At 38.2% G+C, this 27173-nt stretch overlaps 3 protein-coding genes across 6 annotated transcripts; all 3 read left to right on the top strand.

Moving 5' to 3' along the window:
• Positions 1–14: 14 nt before the first annotated feature.
• LOC110859954 (structural maintenance of chromosomes flexible hinge domain-containing protein 1) lies at positions 15–23699 on the top strand. 4 transcript variants are annotated; one of them, XM_035847880.1, is made up of 18 exons: positions 15–504; positions 577–827; positions 1150–1442; positions 12095–13104; positions 13343–13747; positions 13818–13903; positions 14159–14946; positions 15110–15172; positions 15249–15323; positions 15412–15822; positions 15991–17490; positions 17568–18152; positions 18266–18346; positions 18435–18806; positions 19119–19260; positions 19449–19569; positions 19633–22306; positions 22388–23699. In XM_035847880.1, the coding sequence occupies exons 10-18, from the start codon at positions 15423–15425 to the stop codon at positions 23191–23193; spliced, it is 6681 nt and encodes a 2226-aa protein (XP_035703773.1). In that variant the 5' UTR covers positions 15–504; positions 577–827; positions 1150–1442; positions 12095–13104; positions 13343–13747; positions 13818–13903; positions 14159–14946; positions 15110–15172; positions 15249–15323; positions 15412–15422; the 3' UTR covers positions 23194–23699. The 4 variants fall into 4 exon arrangements, with proteins under 4 accessions (XP_035703773.1, XP_035703770.1, XP_035703764.1 ...); XM_035847877.1 differs by having other exon boundaries at positions 14151–14946; XM_035847871.1 differs by having other exon boundaries at positions 15–827; positions 13818–14946.
• LOC110852088 (interferon-induced, double-stranded RNA-activated protein kinase) lies at positions 262–2109 on the top strand. The gene is made up of 4 exons (XM_022100100.2): positions 262–504; positions 577–827; positions 1150–1442; positions 1991–2109. Exons 1-4 carry the CDS (start codon positions 262–264, stop codon positions 2107–2109), a joined length of 906 nt encoding a protein of 301 aa, XP_021955792.2.
• A 358-nt stretch (positions 23700–24057) lies between the features above and the next one.
• Positions 24058–26462, top strand: LOC110863136 (uncharacterized protein BB_0024). The gene is made up of 3 exons (XM_022112384.2): positions 24058–24841; positions 25012–25314; positions 25999–26462. The coding sequence occupies exons 1-3, from the start codon at positions 24260–24262 to the stop codon at positions 26389–26391; spliced, it is 1278 nt and encodes a 425-aa protein (XP_021968076.1). The 5' UTR covers positions 24058–24259; the 3' UTR covers positions 26392–26462.
• Positions 26463–27173: the final 711 nt, after the last annotated feature.

The following is a 27173-nucleotide window of genomic DNA, read 5'->3' as shown; positions in this document are numbered from 1 at the left end:
AAATGACAAATCTTTCCCCTGTGTAGACACTTATTCACTAAAAACACTGTAATTTCCAATCTGAAATTTTCATACAACTTTAAAAAAAATGGCTTCGAATCCCGTCAACTTGGCAGTCGTCTTCCCTCGTGCATTAAAAAGCTGGGAACTGGCGCATTTGGGACGGTTTTCGAAATTAAGAAATACAACCCTTCCACGAAAAAAGATTACTCTGTTGCCACCAAACAAATTTCGATTGAACTTTATAAACACGTTTATCCCATGGAAGACTATCCCGTGACCAGGATGAAGAGAGAGATTGAGCTCCTAGTGTCGCTAAGTGGTCAAAATTGTGGAGAAAATTTTGTACATTATTTCACCCATTGGTTCGAAGGACCGGATGTGGACGACTTGGACTCGTTAAATCACTCGCTACTAGATGACAGCGACTATTCTCCTGATATTCCACCAGTCCCGAAAAATTGGCTCTTTATTGAAATGGAACTTTGTGGAAGTACCCTCCAGGTTGTAAATATGCATACGTAAATCTTTAGTAATTTGAATATCTTTTTAACCTTGGTGATTTTTTACCGTAAGAGCTGGCTTGTCGATCGACCAAATCAGGAAGATCGGGACGTTGACGAAGTCGCGTTAATCTTGAAGCAAGTACTCCGGGCGTTGGTTCACGTTCATTCCCTTCGAATAATTCATCGAGACATTAAACCTGACAATATTTTCGTCACAAATATCGAATCAATTACAACAGTTAAATTGGGAGATTTTGGTCTTGGCAAAATGTTACAAGGGGACAAAAGTAAGGTTACGACGGAGCGGGTGGGATCTACCAGGTAATTTTGGGCTTTGTAAAAAAGGCGTATTTAAATTGATAACCTCAGATTTTCCCGGTGTACAATTTTTTAATTGTTAAGGAATCGCCGTTCAATTTTTACCCCGTTTTTTAAGACACTAAAAGTCTGGATTTTTTTAGTTTTTGAATAATTTTGTGTATAATACATAGTCCCTTTTAAATTTCAAGTCTGCCAATAAATCATTTTTAGCCAACTGGTAGAATTTTTATAATTTTTTTGCATTTGACAATTCAAAAATAATTTGTAAACAAATTATGAAAAAATGTAGATTTTAAATTTGATACTAGTTTCGCTTGTTTAGATATCAGAGCCCAGAAATGCTCCGTGGGGATGGCCGTTATTCGGAGAAAACAGACATTTTTTCAACTGGGCTGGTCTACCTTCAACTTTTATTTGTCTCAGAAACAATAACTTTTGTACGAGATATCCGTGACGTTTTCGTCCTTCTTCAGACGAAGGTTCAAACTAGTGTTCTGGATTGTCCCGATCTTCTCATTTTTCCAATGGAAGTTGCTTTGATTAAGAAAATGACGTCATACTTTTCCGACACCCGATACAAGGCTGAACAAGTCTTAGAAGCTTTGGAAAATCCAGGTAGACCAAAAATTATGTAATATAACTTTGGTTTGTAACCTCATTTAGACAAAATTCGTCATATAACGTATTTCAAAATGTGTCTCAAAGAGACCAAATACATCCAACATCATATCACGTATCAAAAAAAATCCATTGCATACCAAATTCATCCTATGATGCACTATGACGACTGCCCCTTGGGGACCAAATACGTCATATTACGTATTTACAAAAGTGTAGATTTTTCAAAATTTCCCAAAATACGAGTGTTTCTTTGGTAAAACTCGATGGCAAACGGTTGACTTTTTTGGGCATTTTTCTTCCCAAATTTTGGAATTTTCTCTTTACCGACCAATGTTAAAAAGTGGATTTTTCGTGATTTTCGTCAAAAAATTCAAAACTTGGAAACCGGCTGAAATAAGTATAGGTGTCTTCTCATAAGTAGGAAATCATGAAAATTTAATTGGTTGCTACCAGATCTGAATTCAGTATCGCACTCAAGGGAATTTTCTTGGAGAATTATGGTCTCAGGGGATTTAAAACTTTTTTATTTGTACATTCTGCAGAAAACTTCCTGGAAAGGGTGTCGTCGGAACGGAGACGAGATGCAACGTTCAGCTGTGGATTAGTCCCACCTATCTGTTCTGTTCTGTTGTGTTCAATCTTTTACGTCTGCGGTATATGATATATGAGCCACATCGTTTCCAATACCAAGACAGGGATAGATACTGACATCAACAACTACAAGGAAAGGTATAGTTAGGGCTGGCATGTCAGGTTTACTAGGATAGGTACTGTAGAGGAAAGGGAGTAATTATTGAAATTGAAAATTGGGGTGGACGGTGAAACAGGATAGGATGTAAATAAGGAGATATTCAAACTATCTTAGGATTTGGCCAGACAATCCTATGCAGATTATCTGCCGGCACCGAACAGTAATTTGTATTTCCATACCAGTTCGTTCCACACTTTTTGCTGCATAATACAACTCAAGAGGAATCGAACTCTTGGCTTTTTGAGTCATGACACTGATGGTCAAGCCTCTAAGCCAAGACGGCAGGTCTATCTACGACTTTTTTGGGCGGGAAGAAGAATTAAAGATAATGCAAAATTTCTGGATAGCTAGTCGTCCCCCCACCACCACATTAATGGTTAGCGGAATGCCAGGAATTGGAAAAACTGAAATAGTCCGGAAATTCTGCGATTCATTAGTCAAAGAAGGTCTGAGCCATTGCATATGGTTCGACGGGAGTAGCAAAGACACGCAAGAGCAAGCGATTAATAGGCTGGCGAAATCCTTAGACATTTCTCCTGACCATAATTTGTCGAAGTTAATCAAGAAAATACCAAAAAGACCGCCACACGGTACATCACGTGTCATCGTGTGTATCGACAACGTCTTTCAACCTGATGTCGACCATGTTTCCAGCACCATCACCGCCTGCACCGAGGCCAACGTGGATTTTATCATTGTAATCATGACGAACGGTGGCAAGGGCAGTGGAGACTTTGACCATAAGTTAGCCCTTAACGAGCTGAGCCCTGCAGCATGTCAGCAATGCATAACGGAGCGGCTCGAGCCATATATTGACTTCATGACCAATTTAAACCAAGCAGAGAGACTAGTTGTGGATGTAATTGCTTCAAATTTGAGCCATCACCCGGTCATGCTCAACTTGGCCGTTCGTCACCTGCAAGCTCTGATATCATCACGTTCTCACAGTTTTTTCAACATTGGGCAGGTACAGGTGCACTTGAGGGAGCGGAAGCAGGAATTCTTGAAAGAACAAATCGAGAGTTCAAAGCCTTCTTTATTTGAGGCATGTTTCAATGTCTTGCAACAATTCATTGTCCCACCTCCAGATGTGTCTATTACTTTTGACATTCTCAAACTTATGGTTTACTGCTTCCTAAACAATGGATCAAATTGGAAGATTTGTCCGAATCAGTGAAACGGTTAACAGAACGACTAGATGATATTGATTCCAGCGCAATACTTGAATCTATGCTACACTTAGCAAATCTTAACATTCTACAAATCCAGGAGACCGAACAAAAAAAATCCTTCGTATATGTCTTTGATTTATACTGTGACGTTGTTCAACAGCTATTGCGCCAGAACGGAATGGAAGCAGGCTTCATTAGTTTGCTTATACGAAACATGAACAATTCAGATTCTTTGAGGTCAACAGGGATAGTCAACTTGTGGGCATACTGCTCGCAATCGTTCAACTTCAACTTGCGGGGTGCTATAATCTCTGATTATCGGAAAGCAACTATTGACATATTATTTAACATTCCCAACCCAAACTGGTCGTTTGAAAAGAATGATTACCAAATCGATTGGTCAAAGATTGCAGACCAATTAACAAGTAAGTTCGGATCAGATGACCCTTCCACTGTTGCCGTTGAGTTTCACGACTTGTCAAATTGGTTTGATGGAACCGGCTCAACTGTCAGAAAGTATACTGATTTGATGAAGCGCCGACAAGGGCTAGGTTAGATTTTAATACTTCTAAAATACCAAATTTTGCTGGATATACGTATTATTTGTAATTCCATCAATGCATTTCTGCAGAAAAACGTTTCATGATTCTCGATATGGGGGACAAGTTAAAACACGTCGTGCTTAAGCTGGTCAACAATTCTGGCCTTGGTGACATAATAGACGCCCTTGTCGAGCAGTATCTCGAGGATGTCCGTCTTCGTCAGAATAGCATCCCAATTAACGATCAGGAGTTGGACATCCTCCTCATACCCATAATTAGTTGGGAACTTGCCACCGGAAATTCTGGCATATCAGAACGTTTCGTCCATCTCACAGAGACATTACTCCATCACTACTCAGATATCAAGTTTATGTATCCCAACCAACTCTTAGTCCCTCTACGATTAATTTATCATACGTTAAACATCCTCGCACTCCGCCAACCTAAATCTAATAGATCAGCCTTTCAAAACTCGTTCCCAATAATTGGCGCCCTTCATTCAATATTTTCCAATGAATCCCAGTTCAATATTGCACATGGATTTAACACACATTACTTCTTCCGAGAGATGGAGCTGCTGTCGGAAGTGTGCCACAGACTGAAGTATGACCCGTCCATCGTCCTCGTTAATTTTATTAACGACATATTTGCACATGGAAAACATCCCACTGATTTCTTCAAGCCAATTCTAACCTTTTATGAAAAGTCACAAACCTCAGACATGTCACGGAGTAAAGTGGAAGCTATACTTAAAAATTTTGATAACCTCATAACCAAAACCATAGCAGAGTCAGGAATCCTATTCTCTTATGGATATCAGGTCAAACTGGAAGTGATGAAAAGTCAATATCGATTATTTGGTAGAGATAAAACAATGGCTCTAACCACAACTCTAAACGAGCTCGGAAGGGACGAAACCTTACAAAAGTTTTTATTAATAATGCGAGCAGTCGTACTTTTCTCAGACTCAAACAGTGAATTAGTAAATGAAACCATGAACTCTACAGTACCTCTTGAACTAGAAAGTAATTCAGACCAGGATAAACTAACCGTTCGATCAGGAGATTTCGTCTGGTTGGCAAAAACATCACGAAAATCTGGCCACGATAGAGAATATGTTCGACAATTAATGAAGGAAACATTGCAGGCAGAATTGTCCCCGGTTATTATTGAAATAATCGAAAAGTGTAAAACAACCCCAAATATTTTTGATCATGTCGTTTTACACTTGCCAGAATTGTTCATGTCAGGGGTATATCTTTCTCGCAGCGCAATATTTGATTTCGTAACGGATTTAACTAGTATTAGGATATTGGCGGGTGAGACTGCTTGGATAGCGCCATTGACGTCGAAAATTTGTTCAAAACTGACGTTTTTGGATGATAGCCCAACAAAAGGTGCGATCAAGGATTTTGGTTTCTTACATTTGATACTGATGCGGTTTTCGCAGGCTGCAAAATCGTGTGCGGTTATTACTACCGAAATGGTGACCTTCTTTTACTTTAATACCAGAGGAGACTCTAATTATCTAAAAGAATTTTGTGAAAATGTGTTACACTTTCATAGAAATGGTGATTTCCCCGAAGACACGTTTACCGAAGTTGTGAAAGCATTTTGTTCATATGTTTTGAAATATTACGCGGAAGACTTGGCTAATCGATCCCTCTCCACGATTAAAAAATACCTTATGGAATTCAGCGGAGATGGGCTAATTAGCACTGTCACTACGGAATCTTATCTTGCAGACTTGCAAACCTTGTGTAATGTATGCATTGAGCGACAGATTGGACGGGGCATGGGGAAAATTCCAGTTAATATTGCAATATCAGTCCTCCTACATACTATTTGACAAGACCTGTCAGATGCAACGGATACGCTAATAGGTAAAGTTGTAGGCTATTTTTTACAAGAAGACGATACACGGTCAATATTGGAGTTAGGCAGACTGTGTCAAGTTGGATATGGACGATTTGGTGAATCTAAAACAGTTAAAGTTGAAGAATTTCTAGCTATTGTAGAAAAATGTAAAAATTCACAAAAGCTGGAGCACATTAATCGCTCTGATGTCGAAATTATTGAGGGGACAGTATTAAGTTATAGTGAATTAAATATAGAGTAAGTATGTATGTATGAATACGCATATACATACATGTACATACATACCTATATGTACGAAATTTCAACACGACGAACTCGGATTTTATGAGCTGAGAACCACGAAGCCATTATATATGTAATGTACTTATGTACCGCATGTCCGAAGCTAAATTCCAATCAACCTTTTAATGCGAAGATTGCCAAAGTATTTCGTGAAATGTGTGTTAATAAGCTTACATATTTATGCAAATTCTCATAAATTGGATATGATTAAAAATCCAATAATAAATATGTAAGATCCAAATGTATGATCTATCATTTAAAATAAATGATTATCTTTCCTGTCACATCCTACACATTTCTTATCATTCCCATAAAAACTTGTACAACTTGGCATACCACAATTTTCACCCTAATTCTAAACCCCGTAAATACATCTCTAACATAATTCATCACGGTTTCTCTCCTTTCCGCTATGAACACGCCGCCCCATAACAATAAAGCTACCAAATTCATGACGAGGAACTGTCGTTGGTGTTTTAAACCAATATATCTTTCCTCTTCATCCCAACCCTTCCTGTTATTTTCTCTCTTGATTCTTAAATTTTGCAATCTGTCGTGATTGAACAGTACGTCATCCCAATACAGCGGAATTCCAAATTCTAACAAGCTCGCATGAATTTGAGTGGCTCTTCTGGCCAGTGCGAATCCAAAATAGGAATAGGAAGTTTGTCTATTCCCAAATATAAACTTGTCACAAATATACTTTTCACCCTCACTTTTCATCTTTTCTGAAGTAATCATGTCCACGGAAACTTGTAGCTTCTCCATGCGAAAAGGGATATAGTTTGTCACCCTTCCGTCGAGATAGCCCACACGGGATAAATTGTCCCACTTCGCAAAAATGTCCTCAGTAATGTATGCATAGATGTGAAGGATATGAAATGAATCCTTAATTCGATCCAAGGGTACGCCATGTCTTTTGAGCACGTTAAAGAATACCGGACTGAATTTACTTATCGCCTCGGGCAAAACTAAGTTTCTAGAGTATCCCACAACCTGTTTCGAGGAATTAATGAAATCACCAACGTCCTTGTACCGATACGGTCTCGAGGGTGCCATTAAAATGCCGATTATGATGCCCTCATAAAACTGCTAAAATGACAAAGGGTATATGTTTCTGGGTAAAATTTCGAATAGGTTCCCTCATCAGGAGGGAGAATAAGAAGTAGGACGTTTCAAGCGAGGATTTTATAGGGGATAAAATTCTAGGAGAATTAGATTCGATTTGTGTCCAGAATTATGCCTATTGGCCACAGATGAGATCAAAAATACAAGACCAAGTCCAAACCAAACGTTAGCATGAAAAGGTTTCATCCAATCCTGAAGTGATCCGCTGAACCACGAGTGAGGCCGACAGTAGACCACGAAAGTTTCTGAGTCTCCGCACCAAAGATTCCTACTTGTCAGGCCGAATGCAGTTTCGTCCGGGGTGGAAAATTGTAACGAGATTTCAGGCTTATCGTTTACGTAGTGATAAGTTAAGTTGAGGTTTATGAAGAGAAATGCCATTTCTTCCGTTACTCGGTCACAGAATTTACGAGTAGTATCTTCGCCTTCGTAGAAGGACGAAATTCCTGTGTGGATCAGATAGCACGTGACGGGGCCAGCTGGTCTTGGGTGATATATGTCAACGACTTGTTCTTGATGATTAACATCGGTGGGTAAAAGTTGGGTACCTTAAAAGGATAAGGAAACTAGGGTTTACATTAATTAAGTATGTGCTACTCCTAATTAATGAGACAGCGCACTCTATGACGATTTCTAAATATTTAGCAACGCTATTTCACAGCAAAATGTAACATTCTTTCAAACATAATTTTAATAGCTCTCCTGTTGGTGCCAAAAAAAATACACCCCTTTTACGAGTGTATGAATATTTTAATTCAGCTAAGGTTTACTTTGTGCAAAATGTACTGTAACAACGTGACATCTGAAAATCATTGCAGTTTTAGAAGCCCAATTGTGGCTTCAAGATAAACCGAACCTTGTTAGGAAACTTATAATAATACATATATGTATTATTAGTAGATATGTAGATACATATATGTATCTACATGTGCAAGAAATGCAGACTTTAAGGTGAAGAATCGCATAAAATATTTTGAATATTTTGAATTGAATTTTCTAGTAAAGCAGGTATGGAATCTTTAGTTACTTACTAATTAAATTGAATGCTTACATAATTGTTTGCTAAGAAGCATATACAAAAGGTTTCAAGTTTTCAAGCTTCAAGAAATATTGGTCTGTTAGTTTTATTTATAGATACATATTTATCCAAGACTGTCTCATTCTTTTGGAATAAGTCTTTGACCCGAAAAATACGGTAGTTTTGTATTACCTTGATAGATGTGCCGCAGAGAGAAATTTTTCCGCTCCATAGGTTCAAATTTTTGAAATTGCCTCGAGTAGTAGTGTCGAATTGGAATGTTTTCAATGTCCTCTCTGAAGGGGTGTGTCCAGAAAAGAAGGTAAAGGGACAAGGGCAGAATAGTGCAGATACCGCACGAGACGACTGGTACGTCGGCACTTTCAACAAACAATACGAAGACAACATTCGGAAGGAGGGGAACAAAGGATGGGAAATATCCTCCGATTTTTAGTTCGTTGTCGAAATTTATAAAATTTCGATTCCCGAGAAGGAAACATATTCCAGAATTTATGCTGTGTCGTGATACCCATAGGATTCGGGTTTGTTTTGGTTCAACTAGGAATTTGTGGTTAAAAATCACTTTCGGGTTGGAAACCTGGTGGGAAAACATGAGGACCAAGTAATGACCAATATTGTTGTGGGCTGTCAAACTTATGTAGTTTGTGGGATAAATATAACTCATAATTTCACCATTGACTATTTGTAGATTGAATATGCAGAAGAGAAAAAATAAGAAAATTTCGACTTTCACTTCCATTTTTGTAATGAATATTCCTACGTATTGAAGTTTAGCCAGCCAAAAAGTACGGATTCATATTAAGTAAAGCGGAAAATGTAACAGAAAAGTACGGAAAAAATTGTTGGTTTAAACGCTTGTAAAAAATTGTGTGCTTTTAGTTTTATTGCATACATGAGAAAAGTACTAAAATATTTGACCATATATACCAAGTACTAAATTATTCAGTAACACTGTCCACGTCATGGTGTAAAAACACTTGTATAAATTAAATTTAAAATCAGTACACACGCGATATAGTTACCCAGAAATACACATACATACATATGTATACCTAGGTACAATTATGTCGCATACGTATACATAAATTTGGATTAATTTAAAATACGAAAGCATTAACTTAATAATAATTTATTGCATCATAGCCAACAGCCTTTGCACATCATGAATGGTTACATAATATTGATATCATAAAATCGTAAAAAAAGTAAAAGTAATTATTGGTCAGAACATAAGTCAAAATATTTGGCGACTTTGTGCCAAAAGAGAAATAAGTTATTCATTAATTTATCACTATATGAAGCAGAAAAAAGAGCAACAAAAAGTTGCATATTGTTAAATTCAGTTGGATTATAACTAGGAATTAATGGGTAAATTAGTGATTGGCGCTCAGATTTGAATGAAGTACATGTAAACATAAGATGTTCAACAGAACAATTATCACTTCATAAGGGACAACTTGAATTTAGAGGGATGTAGAATTGTCCGATTTTAACACTAAATTTATTGAGGCGCAATTGGGTCATCAAACTGCATTTCTGCATGGGGTGGTTCATATTGAAGTATCCTTCTGTGTCAGTTTTCGGTTTGATGAGTTGGTAATGTGGGATGAAGTTGGATTTTTGCATCCTCACGACGTCCTGATTCCTAAGATGTAGCTCATAGTTTGTTAGGAGAGTTTTCCTCATGGTCACTAGGGAAGTCAGAGTTAGTGGAAGGTTTTCACATCTTGCGATCTTGAGTAGATTAAGGAAGTCTTCTCCCCAGCAATGGTTCCTTTGCATTGTTGACGAGTTGAGCCGTGTCCACTTCATTTGCGTAATCATACATTGTCTTACGGGGAGTCTTCTTTTTTTCTAAATATTCGCTCCCAGAAACCCAATGTGTCGGCAAGATGTTGTACTCTTGTGTCCCGTGCACCAGTTTCCAATCGCACAAAGTAATCAGGAGTCGATGGGGGAAGTCTGAGTAGCTTTTTTAGGAAACGGATTTGTATTTTGTCAATGTCATCTATAAACTTCATGGCCCAGATTGATGAGCCGTAAAGTAGAGTAGCCCGCGCAATGGAGTTGAATATTTTAAATTGCGTTGATAAGGGTGGAACACCAGATCTTCTCGTAATGTGAAGGACTTTCACTACGGCCGCAGTTGCTTTTTCTTTGAACTCTTTATGGGCTAGATTGAAAGTCCCGTTTCTATGCATAGTCACTCCTAGATAGGTATATGAATCTACAATGTCAACAGCATCTTCATTCCATTTGAAAGATGTGAGGTCACGTGATCTTCTCTTGATGAAGACGAAAGCATTAACTTGCAATTTTAATTGATACACACATTAAAGTATTACATATTTATTCCTAGGATATATTTCTACATACTTATCTAAACTATTAAAATGTACACAATTTATGGCTCCCATTCTTACAAGGAACACGTCCCTGCACAACTCCAGCATCCGTCACATTGGGCGTCGGAAGTGCATCCGACGTACTGCAAATCCCACGTGATTCCCCTCGTCGTCCAACACCATTCCCGATGAGCTTCCGGTTTTGTCCCGCAGTACGCCCAGCAGGAATTCTTGTGACACCCGTAATTCGTGCAGCTCAGAGATCGCTTGGTTCTGTTTCCATGCTCCTCGTCTCCTACGACCCCCTCGGCGTCAGCAACCTCCAACGTTGGGTGCGAATTAATGTCTCGAATTATGCAGAAAAGTACCGCCACCCCCACAACAACAATGGTAGTTTTCAGCATCCTGAAAAAAATTAAACCTGAATTTGGGAGAAAGTCCGTAAAATATACCAATTAATGGAAAAAGGACAAACCTGATTTTTTTAATGTATGCAGATGAGTGGTAGATTTGTGTAAAAAGTTGCGTTTGTAGATAGTTGAAGTGGTTGTAGAAAAAATCTGATGACCATTTGCGGCTGCTTATGGCAATAAATACCCAGACCGTTCGACGTCATGAATTAAAGTTCTAGTCCGAAATTTTAAGATCAAAATATGATTCATAAATTCCAAGTAGATTCATCGTGTTGCGATGAATGTGCGTTTTATTTCAGTGGTGAGATAAAAACATGTCACACATTCTGCATGCATGAGATAAGTAATTAAATTAAGCGAAAGGACAACATTGCTTCTAAACACATCGGCTAAAAATGTTGCGTTAATTAAATGTGGACCACGTTTAGTACGGCAAAAAACATGGATCGTAAATGATAGGAGTGTTGTTAAGTAGTGTGTTACATTTTTTGCATATGGATAAGTTCACCATCATTGCGTATTGCTGAAAAAACAAACATCATCAGTGCAATTTCTGCTTCTTATCCAGAGAAAAAGTGACGGTGTTGACACCTTATCATTGGACGAGTGAATGGGTTCATATTACTTGGTCTAATCATAAGTTTATTAATCCCCAGTTATACAAAGACATCATTTATGTGAATACTTTGGACTGTTGACTCCTCTGCTCATAAGTATCTATGATATGCATAACACGATTGGTAAAGAACTCGACCATGTCAAAATGTTTACACATCAGAATGAATGGGAACAACAAGTAACGAAGGAAATGAATGAAAATCGATGAAAATAAATATGTAGCACGTCACACATTTTATTTTTAGAGAAACTCTACCAAGAAATTACTTATGAAGATTGGGTGTCCACTCAGGTATTTAAATGCTCCCGTAACACTGTAAATTCATCATTCAAACAATCTTCTCCAATTCAAACTTAAAAATTTACATTTGTTGTACTACGGGAATTAAAAAGTAAAAATATGTAAGGTCATATTTCTTGCTTAGCCTTTTAGACTACAAAATTTCAAAAAATTGATTTTAATTTTGTAAATTTTCAGGATGCTGACTGCTACAAAACTTAAATTGGGGGTTGTCATCTTCTGCATTTTGGCTGAAAACAGTGCGTCGTTCCCAACGGAGGACGGTCCCGATTTTCCGGAAGAGGAGGCAGCCCCAGGAAATCGGACGAGACGCCGAGCGGATTACGGGAGCATTGACAACTTGCAGTACGCGTACGGATGTCAGGACTACGGGTGTCACAAGGGTCGCTGCTGGGCGTGGTGCGGGATTCGGCCTGACGACCACAAGCAGTGGTGCTGGACGACGCGGGGCAACATGTGGGACTTGCAGTATGTCGGATGCTCTTCTCACAATGATTGTGACGGATGCTGGCATTGTGCAGGGACCTGCTCCTTGTAAAGAGAATTGGAATGGTCGAACGGAGGAATATTTGAAGGCTTCTTAAATAATTCATGTCTTTTATTCCCCAATTTCATTAAGGGTTTGCATTTATTGATTACGGATTAATTTTAACTGATACTGTTTTGTCCTTAATAGCTTAAATAAGTCCTGTACATAAAATAACTATTTATGTATTACATAAGTTATTTTAAGTAATGATATTTTAGCTGAGAAAGTTATTGTATTTAATTTTCATTATCGATTTGACTTATTTATGCACTTATTGTACTAATTTGTGAGCTGAGTAAATAAATACATACATATAAATATGACACAATGATGTGTTATCCAAGTAAATGCATGGAAAATCAAACCTTTCCCAATGATATATCCTTCTAATAATTTATGCATTTTAATCAGTCTTAATATTTTGTAAAATCTGTGATTCTTACCCATTCCCACTTCGTCTCACTAAAACCAGACACATTTTACGTGTTTAAACCATAGAAGTGATTTTATGTACGTACACCCTCTCTCATCCTCAGCTAACCATCCAACTTGATCCAACAATTTATTTCTTACTATTACTTAAATTACTTAAATTACTAAGAAAATGGCGGTTTTGGATAAACATATAGCCATTTGTATCATCGCTGTCTTCAACATGGTAAGATAACCCAATTATCTAACCAAGTATTTATAAACTACGGTTCAATCAAGTTGCAAAAAATTATTAAACATTTTCTGACGCATAACAATTTAATTGCATTTTATGAAAACCAAAATTAAAGAATTCTAGAAATTTGCAATTTTCGACTGATAATAGTGAATGAACCGTACTTCCAACTTGCAAACAAATATCCATTCATAAGATTTTACTAACTATTTCAAAATTCAAAATTTAGATAAGCTGGGCGCCAATGGTTTTAAAAAAAATTGAGTACTACTTCCATAAAGAAGAAAAAACGCCCTTGCCCGATGATGTCCCCACGATTTTAGCACTCTTACCAATTTTCATTCTTCTCCACGTTTCCGGCTTATGTACATTATTGGCTTGCTTTGTGGATGACGTAAAGTGGTCGCTGCGACTCGCCAAGATCGCAAAATTTTGTTCCACCATGATGTACAGCGAAATGATTGGGATCATTTTGTACAACGGATACCAAGGAGCTCCGAAGATTCCTCAAATATTGTGGGGAAACCGATTCATGTATCTCGAATTTATTACGTGTACTTCGGAGTTGTCCAATTTTACTTGGTTTACGTACTTGCCAAGCTTGTTAAAAAATTGGAAAGAGAATTGAACCAACGTAAGAAATACATTTTGTTTGATGCAAATTTGGAGGGATTTTGAACTGTAATTAATTATTTGTAATTCAGGTCAAGATCAACCCCATCACACAAGAGGATACTGAAGACTGAAGACGCTGCATATACATATACATACATATGCATACATATACAGGGTGGTTCAAATGTCACGCAACAATGGAAAATTTTTCAATGGGAAAAATCCCTAAATCCCCATTAGTTACAAGATTTTGGATTAAGATTTTTATAATTATTATCAAAACTGATGGAAAACTGATGACGAACTTCTTAGAACATTGAATTTTAGAGACAAAATTTCGGTAACTAATGGAAATTTACAAATTTTTCCCATCGAAAAATTGTCCATTGTTGCGTGACATTTTAACCACCCTGTACATTAAGGAATTAAGTAAATTTATAACAAATGCGTACCGTACGTATGTAAATCTTTTCAGTCAAATATCCCAACTTGTAACTTATAGGATAACATTCATATGTCGTACTTACATGTCTTGCGCTATCTTAAAAACGTATTATTTATCATTTAACATATTTGTAAGTATTTTTTGTTCATGTTTACAAAATTTCAGAAAAAAATGTTTTCATGCTAGATAGCCAAGGGAAATTAAGAAATTAAATATATATTTATGCATACGCATCAGTAGTTACTTATACATATACATGGTCATATTTAACAATAGCACGTTATTTAGTGGGCGTAAGTACATAATTTGCTATACATACATATTAAGCTTAATTTACTTACACTCGGAAGTCGGAATGTCGGATGATAATCTGTGAAGATCTTTGCTTAAGCATACATACAATGTATTACAATTACAAAGAAACAAGTAAATAGTACATACATTCAACCTGTCTTACATATGACAGGTTGTACATATATGCAACAGGTATAGTTGCCAGCAAGCAACGCAGTTCAGCCGGCACAAAGCCAGCCCGTGCTCACCAGACCGGGGAGCAGTGTATAATATAATCCCACCAAAATCCAATTTTACCCAATAAATAAATAAAACATTGCTAATTACCTACAGAATTAATTACTAATTGGATTGAAACTTTAATTAAGTGAAATATCAAGTTAGGGAATCAGTGGAGATCGTGAATTCTACGCTCTCTGCACACATTCATTTCATTCATTACGATAAATTTCGTTGGTGCGAAAAACACGAGTGAAAAGGTAAGTCTGACATAAATACCATTAAAAAAACCATTTAGCCAAATTCTCAGAACAAATCTCATATTGTAATTTGTGAAAATAATTAAAACATGAAACAAGCAGAGGTGCGCAGTATGCAATGATGGAATTAATTACATAATAAATAACTAATATTCTATTCCAGTGACCAGCGTATTCCTGTACAAACAAGTATTTCAAAAACAATTTCACTGCAGTTGTAGCATATGTAAGTAGTGTCATTTTCATGTTATAAATAACCACATAAATACATACGTAAAACATAATTACTTTTTGACTAATAGTTTCCTAAAGGAGACGTGACGATTCGTCACCCCACTCTATTAATCAATGTAGTTAATGAACAAAATAATAAATAGGTACTGTGACATATGAGCAAAATTAAAACAGTTTATCTTTGTGTAAGGATCTAAATAATCATGACTCTTTTTTCCACTATGTTTTCAGATTCATTAGAGATGTCGACCCAACAATCAAACGAGGGAGGCGAGACCAGGAATGTGGATTTAATCATTACGGATTGCCGGGATAGCACATGGAGGAAAGTTCCTGCTGAAAAACGTATTCAAAAAGACTGGAAGTTCAATGTATCCATTATTTCTGCCAACGGATCCACCTCCTTCAAAAATCTATGCGACGAGGTCGCAAAAAAATCAAAAACTGCCAAGTTTGAAATCTGCACCCCAGATTTTGTTCAAATTACTGCCGTCAACATTCTGGAATTAGGAAATCAAGCCAATTTAATCCTTCGGGACAAAGGTCAAACCAAATTCCCATTCACGTACAAGCAGAAGTATTCCACCGTCCCACATACGAGAGCAGTGACGGATCAAACAGGGAAATTTTATGGATCACCAGGTAAGGAAGTTAACGATGATGTAAAAAATTAAAAATGCTAATTTTATCAGTCGTGAGAGTGGAAATGAGAAGTGTTATCGTGTAATAAAATGGATCATTAGACTGTATCAATGAATGTAATTATCACAAAATATTTAACCACTGAAATATAAACTTGCACATTTTTAGAACACAATGCAGCCGCTTTCGCTCTTGCCGAGTTGGTCGACAACGCCCTCGCGGCCACCGTCGGAAACGATGGGGAACGAGTCATTGAAATCCGTTTTCACGAAGATGGTCCCAACTCTTGCCTGGTCGTGTTGGACAATGGCTCCGGCATGAACTCTGAAACTTTAAGGCCCAGTTTAAAGTTCAAAGCACCAAAAGAAGACAGAGACCGTAGTCAAATCCTACCTCCATCTGCGCAACAACTAGATCCACCCGAAGATCCAGATGACGAGATTCATCCACTTTACATAAACTCAGACATTTCAAAATTTGGCGCCGGTCTGAAACATGCCGTCTTTTATTTGGGAAACGAAACAAGAATAATGACAAAGACGAAAGATAACGAGAACGTTTGCGAAGTCAACTTATCCAAAAGAGTCATGGAGGCGAAGGAACTCGTAATCGACGAGGATCCCTGGGAGGTCGAAACGTATTCTGGAAGCCCTGGTGAAATAAGGGATGTCGCCGTTAATGACAACAAAATAATCAAGGAAATCATACAAGAAGAAATTACAAAATCAGATCTCAGTTTTACACACATCATCGTACAAAATATTTGTCAAGGTGACGCCAATTCTCCGTACCTGCTTTTACGAAGGCGCGACACCGACAAGGTCATACAAGGTCCCAGCATCGAGACTCAACTGGGTCACATTTACTACTATTATTTACACGGACGGAGCAATGCCACGTTGCCAAATCCGGTTCAAATTTGGGTCAAACGTTTCGATGCTAGAGGAAAATTAGTTTCGTCTTCAAATCTACGCGATCTGGATGATGGAAATATGCTTGATCTCGAATCCAAATTTGTCCACAGTGCAGCCCCAGACCCGTTCCTTTTTACGATTGAAGTACGAGATTATAACAACTCGCGAAAATCTGACACTAATTTCAAAGTCGGCGGAATTATTCGCTATCATCCATTTCAATATGACCGGGAAACAAATCCGGTTGGAATCGTAGCGAGAAAACAGACCGATGAAGATGTCGTAACTCTGGACGATGAAGGGAATTCTAGCGAAGAAGGGTCACAAGAAGGCGAGATTTTTGGAAAATCCAAAGAGTTTTTCCAAATTTGGTGGAACGGACGCTTAATTCCACACACGAAACTTGACTCTTTTAACTGGTGCAGTCCCGGCGAAAGGATGAAGAGCACTGACCAACTGTTTAAACCATACGGGCGAATTTCTGGCTCACTCTTCTTCAATTCTAAAATCAGCGAAATTTCTGAAAACAAGTTGAACCTGACCACCACAAATATGTTGGTAGAGATGTTTAGCGAGAAAAAAATTGGAACCCAGCAGTCCACATTTCAACGCGTGACCGTAAAAAGACAAGGAAATAAAGAACTTGCAGCCAAAAGAATGACTCCCAGTGCCAAAGCAACTTTTGAAGAGTGGCTCAAAAAGTGCAAACAATGGGATAAGCAAGTTGCATTCTCAAAATTACGTAAAATAGAAGGTAACCAAAAGCATATTAATATGAGCAATGCAACTAATTTTACATATTGCTACATATCCATTTATTTATTTAATTAGGCCTTGTCGAACCCCGCACACTCGCCAAGAAGGGTATATTCCTCGCTTATGAAATGGCAGCATGGGAAAATTTGAAGCTGAAAGTCGGAAGTGCTATCAAGTTCAAGAATAATAAGCCTGGACGCAGTACCCCCGAGATGGTCGGAATAGTAAAATGTTTTCTGGTAGAGAAGAAATTGTGCATGTCTGAAGACGGCACCGAGCTGTCCAAAGTACACGCTCCCCTTTCCCTCGTTGAAGTTGAGCTACAACCAGCCCCTTACTATCAAAAACCTGAAGAAGAGGGGTCTACTCGTATCATGGAAATGCGACTTATTGACACAGATACTGACGACAAAGTCGCAAAGAAAATTATTGCTCAACAACTCAGTGACTTGAAGGGATTAAAGTTGAAAATTGTCGAACCTGCCGAACCAGCGCTGGACGAAAATGGAGAGTCTAATATTCCACTGGACGGCGTTCTCCTGAAACGAATCACATTCGATATTACGAAAGAAGATGGAACCTCAGTGGGTGGACATTTGCCGTATTATGAAGGGAAAAATAAAAGGAATATTTTCATGGTGGCAAGAGTTCATAAAATTAGTAAGTGTTTTGAATTTATTTTATCGTCACCTCTTGTGGCAGATCTACTAAAGCCTTAACAAATTTCTTACTCCAGTCCCTGACTAAAAATGGAAACTGATTATGTATTTCAGATGAAGATGGGACCTACACGCTTTACAATACGAGTAAACTTTGCCAATATCTTTCCAAAGCTTACTATTTTAAGAACATAAGTAAGCCTTATTTTATGTCACATATTTCGTGTTTCCTATCTAAATACATAAATCTCACCTTCATAAATTAAATTTATTGTTTAATTAGATTTGAAAGAAATGATAGATTTGAACGAGCCAGGCAAATTTATCATCACCTTCCGTTCATACATTGAATGGAATCAGCCAGCGTCGACCCCTGGAAGAAGGACTGTGCCCGGTAAAGCCGACGTGTTTTCACCAACTCAATCCCGCCGTGTGTCGTCAGTTGACAGTTCTTCACGGCCTAAAACACCCTCTCTTGCCGATTCCAATACACGAGTTGTAGATCCAGCCTATGAAATAGAGTGGAACCAGGAAGTAGATTCGCTTGGGAAGAAAATATTCAATGTTGACGACGAACTCATCAGAATGCCATATTATGCAATTCGCTTCAATATCGTGGCTGGACCACCACACAAATTTGAAATCGTAGAATTTGGTGAGTTTTCATATTTTGAAATTGCAATGGCTGAGGTACGGGATCCTTTCTTACATATTTTCGTGTAAAACTACTACTTAGCGTTATTTGCGTGACTCCTAAGTTTTTAAAGTTTTTTTGAAATTTATTAACCAAGGCAAAAGTAATTATGAAATTACACAAATACAGAAATTCTATCAACACGACACCTCAACGTCAAATTAAATTAATTAAATCAAATTTAAAAAATAGAGCAAATTTATGATGTTTTTGTGACAAGTGATGAATTTCTCATGGCGAACATAATAAATTTTATTTTTTATTAATTATTAGGCGATGAAGACGTGAAACTTCGTATCGGCCAACCATTCAACATTACATTGTCATTCAAAGATTCGAAGGGAAACATGACTTATCCGACAGATTGGCCACCTATGCTGAATCAAATACCGAGTATTTCCTTAGTCCCAAACAAGTAAGTTTTTCGGGTTACAAATTTGGCCAGTTTATGAATTGGAATTCAAGAAAAAAATTCGTTCGGCAAATTGTTAATTATGTTAAATATCAATAGTTTTCCTTGCCTATTTCAAACACATTCCTAATAAATTCATCATGAACTATTATAGTAAAATATTATTATGGAAATTGTATATATGATTTCAGGAAGCGTCCCGACCCTCGACTCTCATTTACTTCCCGGGATTTAGTTGTCCGAGCTCAAGACAGGCAACTCGTCGTGGTCGATGTCGTTGCGTCAGGGAAACTAGATGGACATGAATTCCAGGTAAAATTGTCACATTTATGTATTCTCTAAAATCCATGTAATTTATTTATTTACAATTTTTAGAAGGACTGTAAAGTCGAAGTTGGGTTACTAATCGATCAAAATCTCCGAAAATCAGCCATGCCCCGCTTATGTTTTTATCCTGGGACCCCTGTCAAGATAGCCTGCTCAACGAATCACGTGCAAATAGAAAATGGATCCAAAGTCCGCCTCGCGTGCCAAGTTCTCGACGTCTGCGACAATATTATCACACGAACACAAACCAAAGACAAGCCAATCTTGTTGGATTGCCAGATTTCAAAATACAAAGATATTAACCACCGAGAAATGGAATTAATTTATTCATATTCAATATTGGCAACCTCAAATGATAACGAACTGCAAGAAATGGATCAAGCCGTCGAACTTGTAGAGTTGAAAACAAAGGAATTTCCAGAGATGATCCTATCTTGCGTTATATCCCTAAGATTGGAAGGGCTGGAAGATTCAGAACCAGCCATTCGATCAGAGCCCGTGCAGATTACGGTGGTCCCCAGCACCAAACCCGTCAAGCTGAAATTATACTACCAGACTTCCGGAGATCCAGTCGAAATTGGAGAACAGTCCGAAATAAAATGCAAAGTCAACGAAAAGTTGCACCTCAGCTACAAATTATTTGATTGTCTCGATAATGAAATTCCATTTGAAGAAAATGAGCACAAAATCAAACTAAATTGGGCCGAGGATATCCCTGGAAATGGAATTTTACCGAAATTGGAAATTCCGAAAATGGCAGAGCACAGAAGGAAAATTACGACAAGTTTGAAAATATCTGGAAATACCGAAAAAATTCGACACGACTTCTTTTTGACGTCGTTCCCCCGAAAGCCTGCCAATCTGAGCGTGACCTTCGTAGGAGGATCTGACACCCGCGTTATGGACCTGCCATTAGGAGAAAACATCCCAAATTTGATTGCTAAGCTGACCGATCGTCACGGAAATGTTGTCAAGCAATTTGACCAAGACGAATTACCCTCGTATGTTGAAGTCTCAATTGGCGAAGTTATTGTGGACCATCAAGTAGTGACAGATTCAGAAGAATGTAACGCAATCGATGGGTCTTTTGCAATCGAACAACTTAAAATTTGCTCCACTTCCACCAATAATAATTTGCCCCTCGGAGAAATAACATTCACAGTTTGCTTCAAACAACAATTTCAGACAACAATAAACCTGAACGTCATTCCCGGACCACCGGACCGGTTCCTGTTAGAAATTAATGACGAAATTCAAAAAGACCGTGGATTATTCACTACCCAAAATCAGTCCAACATTCGTACTTGTATCCGTTTAATTGATGTAGCCCAAAATACGACAAAGCCAACGGAAAACATACAAGTCACATTGTCCTTGAAATCGGTGAATGACTTGGTCGTTTTGGACAAACCAGTCAGACAGAAAGCCATCATACGACCGGATGGAAATGGAACCGTAAATTTTGACGGGTTTGTGGTGGCCGTGAAGAAACAACAGAATCAAAAGTTGGGGGTCCCTTGCCGGGTGGAATCCTGTGGAGGAAAATGTTACGGAAAAAATGTATTAATTCAGGTTGACGCCATACTTGGAGGAAAAAAGGTATCCGGAATATGCTACTTACACATAACTTGCCGATCCGATATTCCTTCCCATCTGAAAATTGTCAATGACGGGAGAACTGGAAAATTTTCTTACAAAGCTGACTCTTCATTTAACTACTTACGTGTCACTCTGGAGGCAGAGGATGAGAGCAAATATGCTCTGGCAGAAAAAGATCACTTGACCCTCATCCTGACCAGGAAGGACGACCCATCCGGTGGACAATATGAATGCCCAGCTCAAAATGTTCGTGAAGGTGTGTATACTTTTGGAAAGGTTCCCACCAAGGCAGGCCGATACAATGCAAGATTCGTTTACAACAATCCCACCACAAATATCAACATTGGCCAAGAATTTAACGAAGAACTGGAAATGACTTGTGGACCTATTCATGGCCTCCTCGCAAATAAAGACGTCTCCAACTTATCCGTTTCAAATGACCCTAACGACGTAGGATCCCGAGTCATTGTGAATGATCTCATCCTGCAAGTTACAGACAGTTTTGAGAATCCCATCCAGTCCGCAGTCGGTCAATTATCGCTCAACACTGCTATGCCCTGTGTAGAACTACAAAATCATGACCAATTCGACTCACCAATCCCAATCAGCAATGGACAAGTTAAAATTCCACCCCTTATTCTCCCTCCAAATCTTATCTTGAACGAAAATATAAAACACAAAATCCGATTCACCGCAGCACTTCAGAATAACCAGAAGTTGAGTTACGACTTGGAATTTTGGTTTTACAACGATGCTCGTAAACTGGAAGAGATTCGTGACCTTAAAGCTAAAATTCTTCATGTTGAGCAAGAACTTAAAACCAGTAGCTCGACATTGGACCAAGTTAAGAAAGATCTTAATCTATATAAAAGTGAGAATGCACAATTCAAAAGAAACGAAGACTCGGAAAGATTGAAGCTGAGCAGGATCGTCCCACAAGATGACATGCAGAACTTACGGGCTTCCTCCGATATCATTGGATATGAAAATTTCCTTCGAGAAGATCACCAGAGATTGGAACGCGAAAGAAACCAGTATAAATCAAACGTGCACTGTGGACCAGGCGCTGGTGAGCAGGACGTGCTTGGCCCGATTGGACTTCTCGCTGAAATTAGTTCTGATGGTAACGTACATAACATTTAAATAATTAAAAAATATTTATTGTGCAGCAAAAAAGTATCTAATTTGTCCTTTTAAATTTAAGGTGGTGAGAATTGTCAGCAAATTCAACGGGTCCTCTCTTGGCATTTACAGAGCCAAATGAAAGTCGTCGTAGTGGAAACAGAGAAAAAAGGGCACGAACTCACAAACAGGTTTCCTGGCGAAGAATTTATGGTTCTGGAGATCGTTCGCGATTTCTGTCCCACTTTTCCGCCTCTTGTCGGACCGGGAAATCCTGTCTATGCACGATCCCTGTTAAGATTTACAAATCGAGACAGCAGATCGTTGCCCAGTATTGAAAAAGTATTTAACAATATCCTTGGCAAAGTGATTATAATTGATGATCGCCCCCATGCTACAAGATTCATGAAGGAATACAACAGTACAAGAAATGGACCAAGCTGTCCCAACATTCTGACACGTGATGGATATCTAGTAAGAAGCTCGGGAATTATGGGTGGGTCGAAAAATCATGTCCCAGAAAATGGAAACCGTTACCAGTTAGGTTTAGCCCCAAATCCGAGAGTAATCGAAATTCAGAAGATATTTCAACTTCTTCCCAGTCTGAAAGAAGCTATGGTGGCGAGAGAAGAGGTTCAAGTAAGAAACGGACCACACATCCAAGAACTTGAAGAACACCAAGCGACCATGGCGAATAAGACGAATAATTTGAAAACAAAATTGGATAAGATGAAAAGCGATTTGAAAACCTTGACGGGAGGACAGCAAAATCAACAATGGAATACCTTGAACAACAATGTCGATGGGACACCTAAACGCCGTACTTTGAGGTCGTCAGAGGCAAATGGTAGAGACGAACCGTTCACCAAGAGGCCACGAAAAAATTAAGTTCTTTCAGAAACGCTTAATGAATTATTTTTTATATATGTACATTTCGTACATATACAATACTTCACACGATATTATTTGCCAAAAATATGTATTTTTACTATAATAAGACCAATTAATCTATGCGCTCAATATATTTATCTACCAGTGCAATATTTACAATATCTACAATTTCATTTTCGATATTTCCATGTCCCACAGAACTTGGCTATTCTGGTGTGTTGACTTTCACTTTTTAAATTCTCATTAACACACGCTTGTAATATGATGTAGAAATCCAGTTTCAACTTGCTTCAAGAAGCAAGTTATCTTTCGGTACTGGCTGATATGAATGGTACCTAAATACATACTTATGTATCTCAATGCGTAGTTATACTTATTAAATTTGTTACATGACATGATATAATAGATACAGCAATATCCATGACTATGTATTTATGCAATTTATTGACTATCTTTGAATATGAATTTATTTTATTTAATAAAGAATAACATTTTGTCCTTAATAACGGTGCATTTATATGTACATATATACGTCGCTTTATAATCAAGTTATGTATGAGAAGGGGCTTCTTTAGTAGTTAACCATTAGGCATGCATAATAATTCGTTACATAATTGTAAATTAATTGAACTACGCATTCTTTTTACAACTCTAAACCATCAATCAAAATTAATCAACTTTGTCAACATATTTTTAATTTACTACGCTTATTGCTAATCTCGGCAACCACATACATACATATCTCCAACAATCACAAGTACTTGTTTACTTACATATGTACATATATATGTACGTTAGTTTCATTAGATATTCGTTATTATGTAATATGTACAGCTGCGTGACAGTTTAATCACACAATTATACAATAGGGTCCATACAGCTTATCATATGTGGAACATCCCTTTTCAAACTAATTCCTGATCTTTGGATCTTCACACCCGGAATGTGACGCGATTCGATACTTCACTTTTACTGTACTAAAAATATCTTGATTACATCCTTCATTTACCGTCGATCCTTTTCACTCGTCACATCTCTGCAAATAACTAGATTGCCATCAATTATGGCGAATTTATCCCGTGTCACGCTAACCGTACTTCTCGCCCCCTTATTTTTTGCCGTTGTTGTCCACGGTCAGGCAAACTTCACGACGGGTCCATCCTTCTACGCCGCTAAATGGGCCAACGTTCCGACCCCACGGGGCATCATGATGGACTCCTTCGGCGACGTACTTCTCGTTTCCAGGTCAGTCGCCCAAATCTTCGCCGTATTTGATGACCCCGAAGGAACCCCGGTCGTTCTACAGATCACGAACGAAACTGGTCTCGAACTGAATCACGCCCTCACCTACTCGGCCGGATATCTGTACGCCTCCAGTAAGTCGTCCGTATATCGGTGGCCGTATACACCCGGACAGCGAAGGACGATTGACGTCCCAGCCCAGCTTGTCGTCCACAATATTCCTGGCTCCGAATCGGCTGCGTTTATCACCCGACCGGTTATTTTTGATGCTAGGATGAATTTCTACGTTGGCGTTGGGGCGGGTGTCAATACTCCTCCGGAGCCTGACTCAAATCGTACCAGGATACGGAAGTTCGGAGTTTTGAATAGTGACAATTTCCCGATTGACTTTGATAATGGAGAGGTACATAGACAGCAAATTTGTTTAGTCAAAATACTGTCATATTTCAACAAAATTGTGTCCCCTTATCACAAGCCAATTTTGTGTATCTCTCTGCGTGCTCAAAATTATCTCGCTGCATTCATTTTGGATTCACTTGATATTCTAAATATTTATCATTATCAATCTCCAAGGTTTTCGCAGATGGCGTCCGAAACGAAGTAGGGGTCGATTTTGACGCTTCCGGGACACTTTGGGGCGTAGAAAATGGTATCACTGGAGGAATAACGAGGCCAGATCTCGGAACTGATGACTTCACAATGTTTAATCCGACCGAAGAATTGAACCGCTTTAACAAACCGGGGGCTCATTACGGTTATCCGTACTGTTTCAGTAGTTATATGTTGCAAGATAACCCACCTGGGACACAGTTCGCCTGGCATTCCTTCTTGAACGACGGTATTCACAGTGATGAATGGTGCAGGAATCGATCAAATGTATGTGCAATAAATTATTAGATTTCACTTTATATAAAATAATTTCCGCAATGCAAATGCAAACCATGTTTAACAAGATTTTTTTTACCAACTCAAACGTCTCAATACACTTGCTTTGTTAGGTTATAAATAAGTACAAAAATCACTTATAATCTACCCTTAAACTGGCGATGTCTTACAATCAGTAAATTTCCAGTGACAAGAAGTCGCTGAATTTTCGTGCACTTATGTATGTAGGAAAATATCGAACCAAACAAAAATTGGGTTGAGCATGCTTTGCAATTAGCATGGAAGGCTCCCAGCGTACTTTATGGTCTCTGATTTTGACCAAATTAGTATCAATCGATCACAAATTTAATTAATATGAAAGCTTTAAAATACAGATCTGTCAGTTTTACCGAGGCATTTGCATCCGGAGAGGAGAAAACCCTCAATAAATTTGGAATATGTACCTGAAATTTGTTAACTTTAGAGCACTTTTTCTCCTCTTTAGATGTAACTATCTCTGCTAAACCTGAGCATTGGCAGTTAATATCTTTTTGCAAATGTCGTAAATATTAATTACATTATTGACATTAATTTTGCAAAAATCTGAGAGCATTCACTTGGAGACCTCCATTGTTAGGTATTATCCTTATCCATCTAAGATATGTACATCGCTTACCCCTTTTAAATAATTATCAGGTCGAGCCTCCCGTCCTGGCCATGCCGGCACACGAGGCACCCTTGGGGATAACTTTCTACGATGGGAGAGGCTGTAATAGTGTGGAAGGTTCGTTTCCCTGCATTATGAGGGGAGACGCCTTCGTGTCCTTCCATGGCTCGACGTGCTGTGGAGCAACGCCTCCCGTCGGTTATCGCGTGGCTCACCTCCCTTTCGATAAGGCCACGCTTATCCCCACGGGAGAAATACTTAACGTGATCTATGACCCGGAAAAGGAGCGGTGTGTTAACAATGGTGAAAGAGCGACATGTTTCAGACCCGTGAGCGTAACCTTTGACTACAATGGACACATGATCGTTACCGTTGATTCGACCGGGGAATTGTTTAAGGTTTATTATAATGGGACATTGTAGAGGTTACAGTGTTTTAAAATTTAGAACATAGGGAAAATTGATTGAATAAAATGGCTCGCTTTAAATGGAAACCTAATGTAAAAAATATATTTTTAATTGGACATGTGTATCTAAAAAGACCCACATGTATACGCACCATTAAGCCAACAAAATTACCCATCGCAATTTTGGTGAGAGGTTAGGTGCGTATCGTAATAAAATACGCAATGACGTCAACATACATTCAATGGAATGACAAATTATATTTCATACTAAATAGTATTAGTCAATGTGTATGCGAATATACATTCGTACATATGTATGTACCTAATACGTATGTGTCACGTTAATTGGTGAGATTAGATAAAAAATTAGTACGGAAAAAGTTACTGGAAATCATAAAAGTTGAACACTTAACCCAATATGTACATACATGCATACAATTAAATATGTACATCGTGGCCATAAAGTTTCTGATGAGGCAAAGCATTGTTTTAAACGAGTGTTATTTTCGCAAGGAAAAAATTTTATTAGCCAAATCGTTTATGGCATATTCTGCACAAGTAATTTGTGCGTCCTCCAGACGAATTTGTTGGTTCTAAAGTTTTGCCCTGAAAATTTCTGACGGATTTTCCAAAACTGTTTTGAGAATTTTTTTCAAAGTGGTTTGAAAAAGTCGAAACTGGGAAGCACTATCGCTTGGAACTGGTTTGTCGAACACTTTGAAATTGAAGTAGGACCATAAATTTTTTATTTGGTTCATGTCCGGTCTTCTTTCGAGCCACACACCTTCGCCAGTATGG

The sequence above is a fragment of the Folsomia candida genome, unplaced genomic scaffold (genome assembly GCF_002217175.1).
Source record: "Folsomia candida strain VU population unplaced genomic scaffold, ASM221717v1 Fcan01_Sc001, whole genome shotgun sequence".
Taxonomy (NCBI): Eukaryota; Metazoa; Arthropoda; class Collembola; order Entomobryomorpha; family Isotomidae; genus Folsomia; species Folsomia candida.
This window is presented reverse-complemented; position numbering and strand designations above follow the sequence as displayed.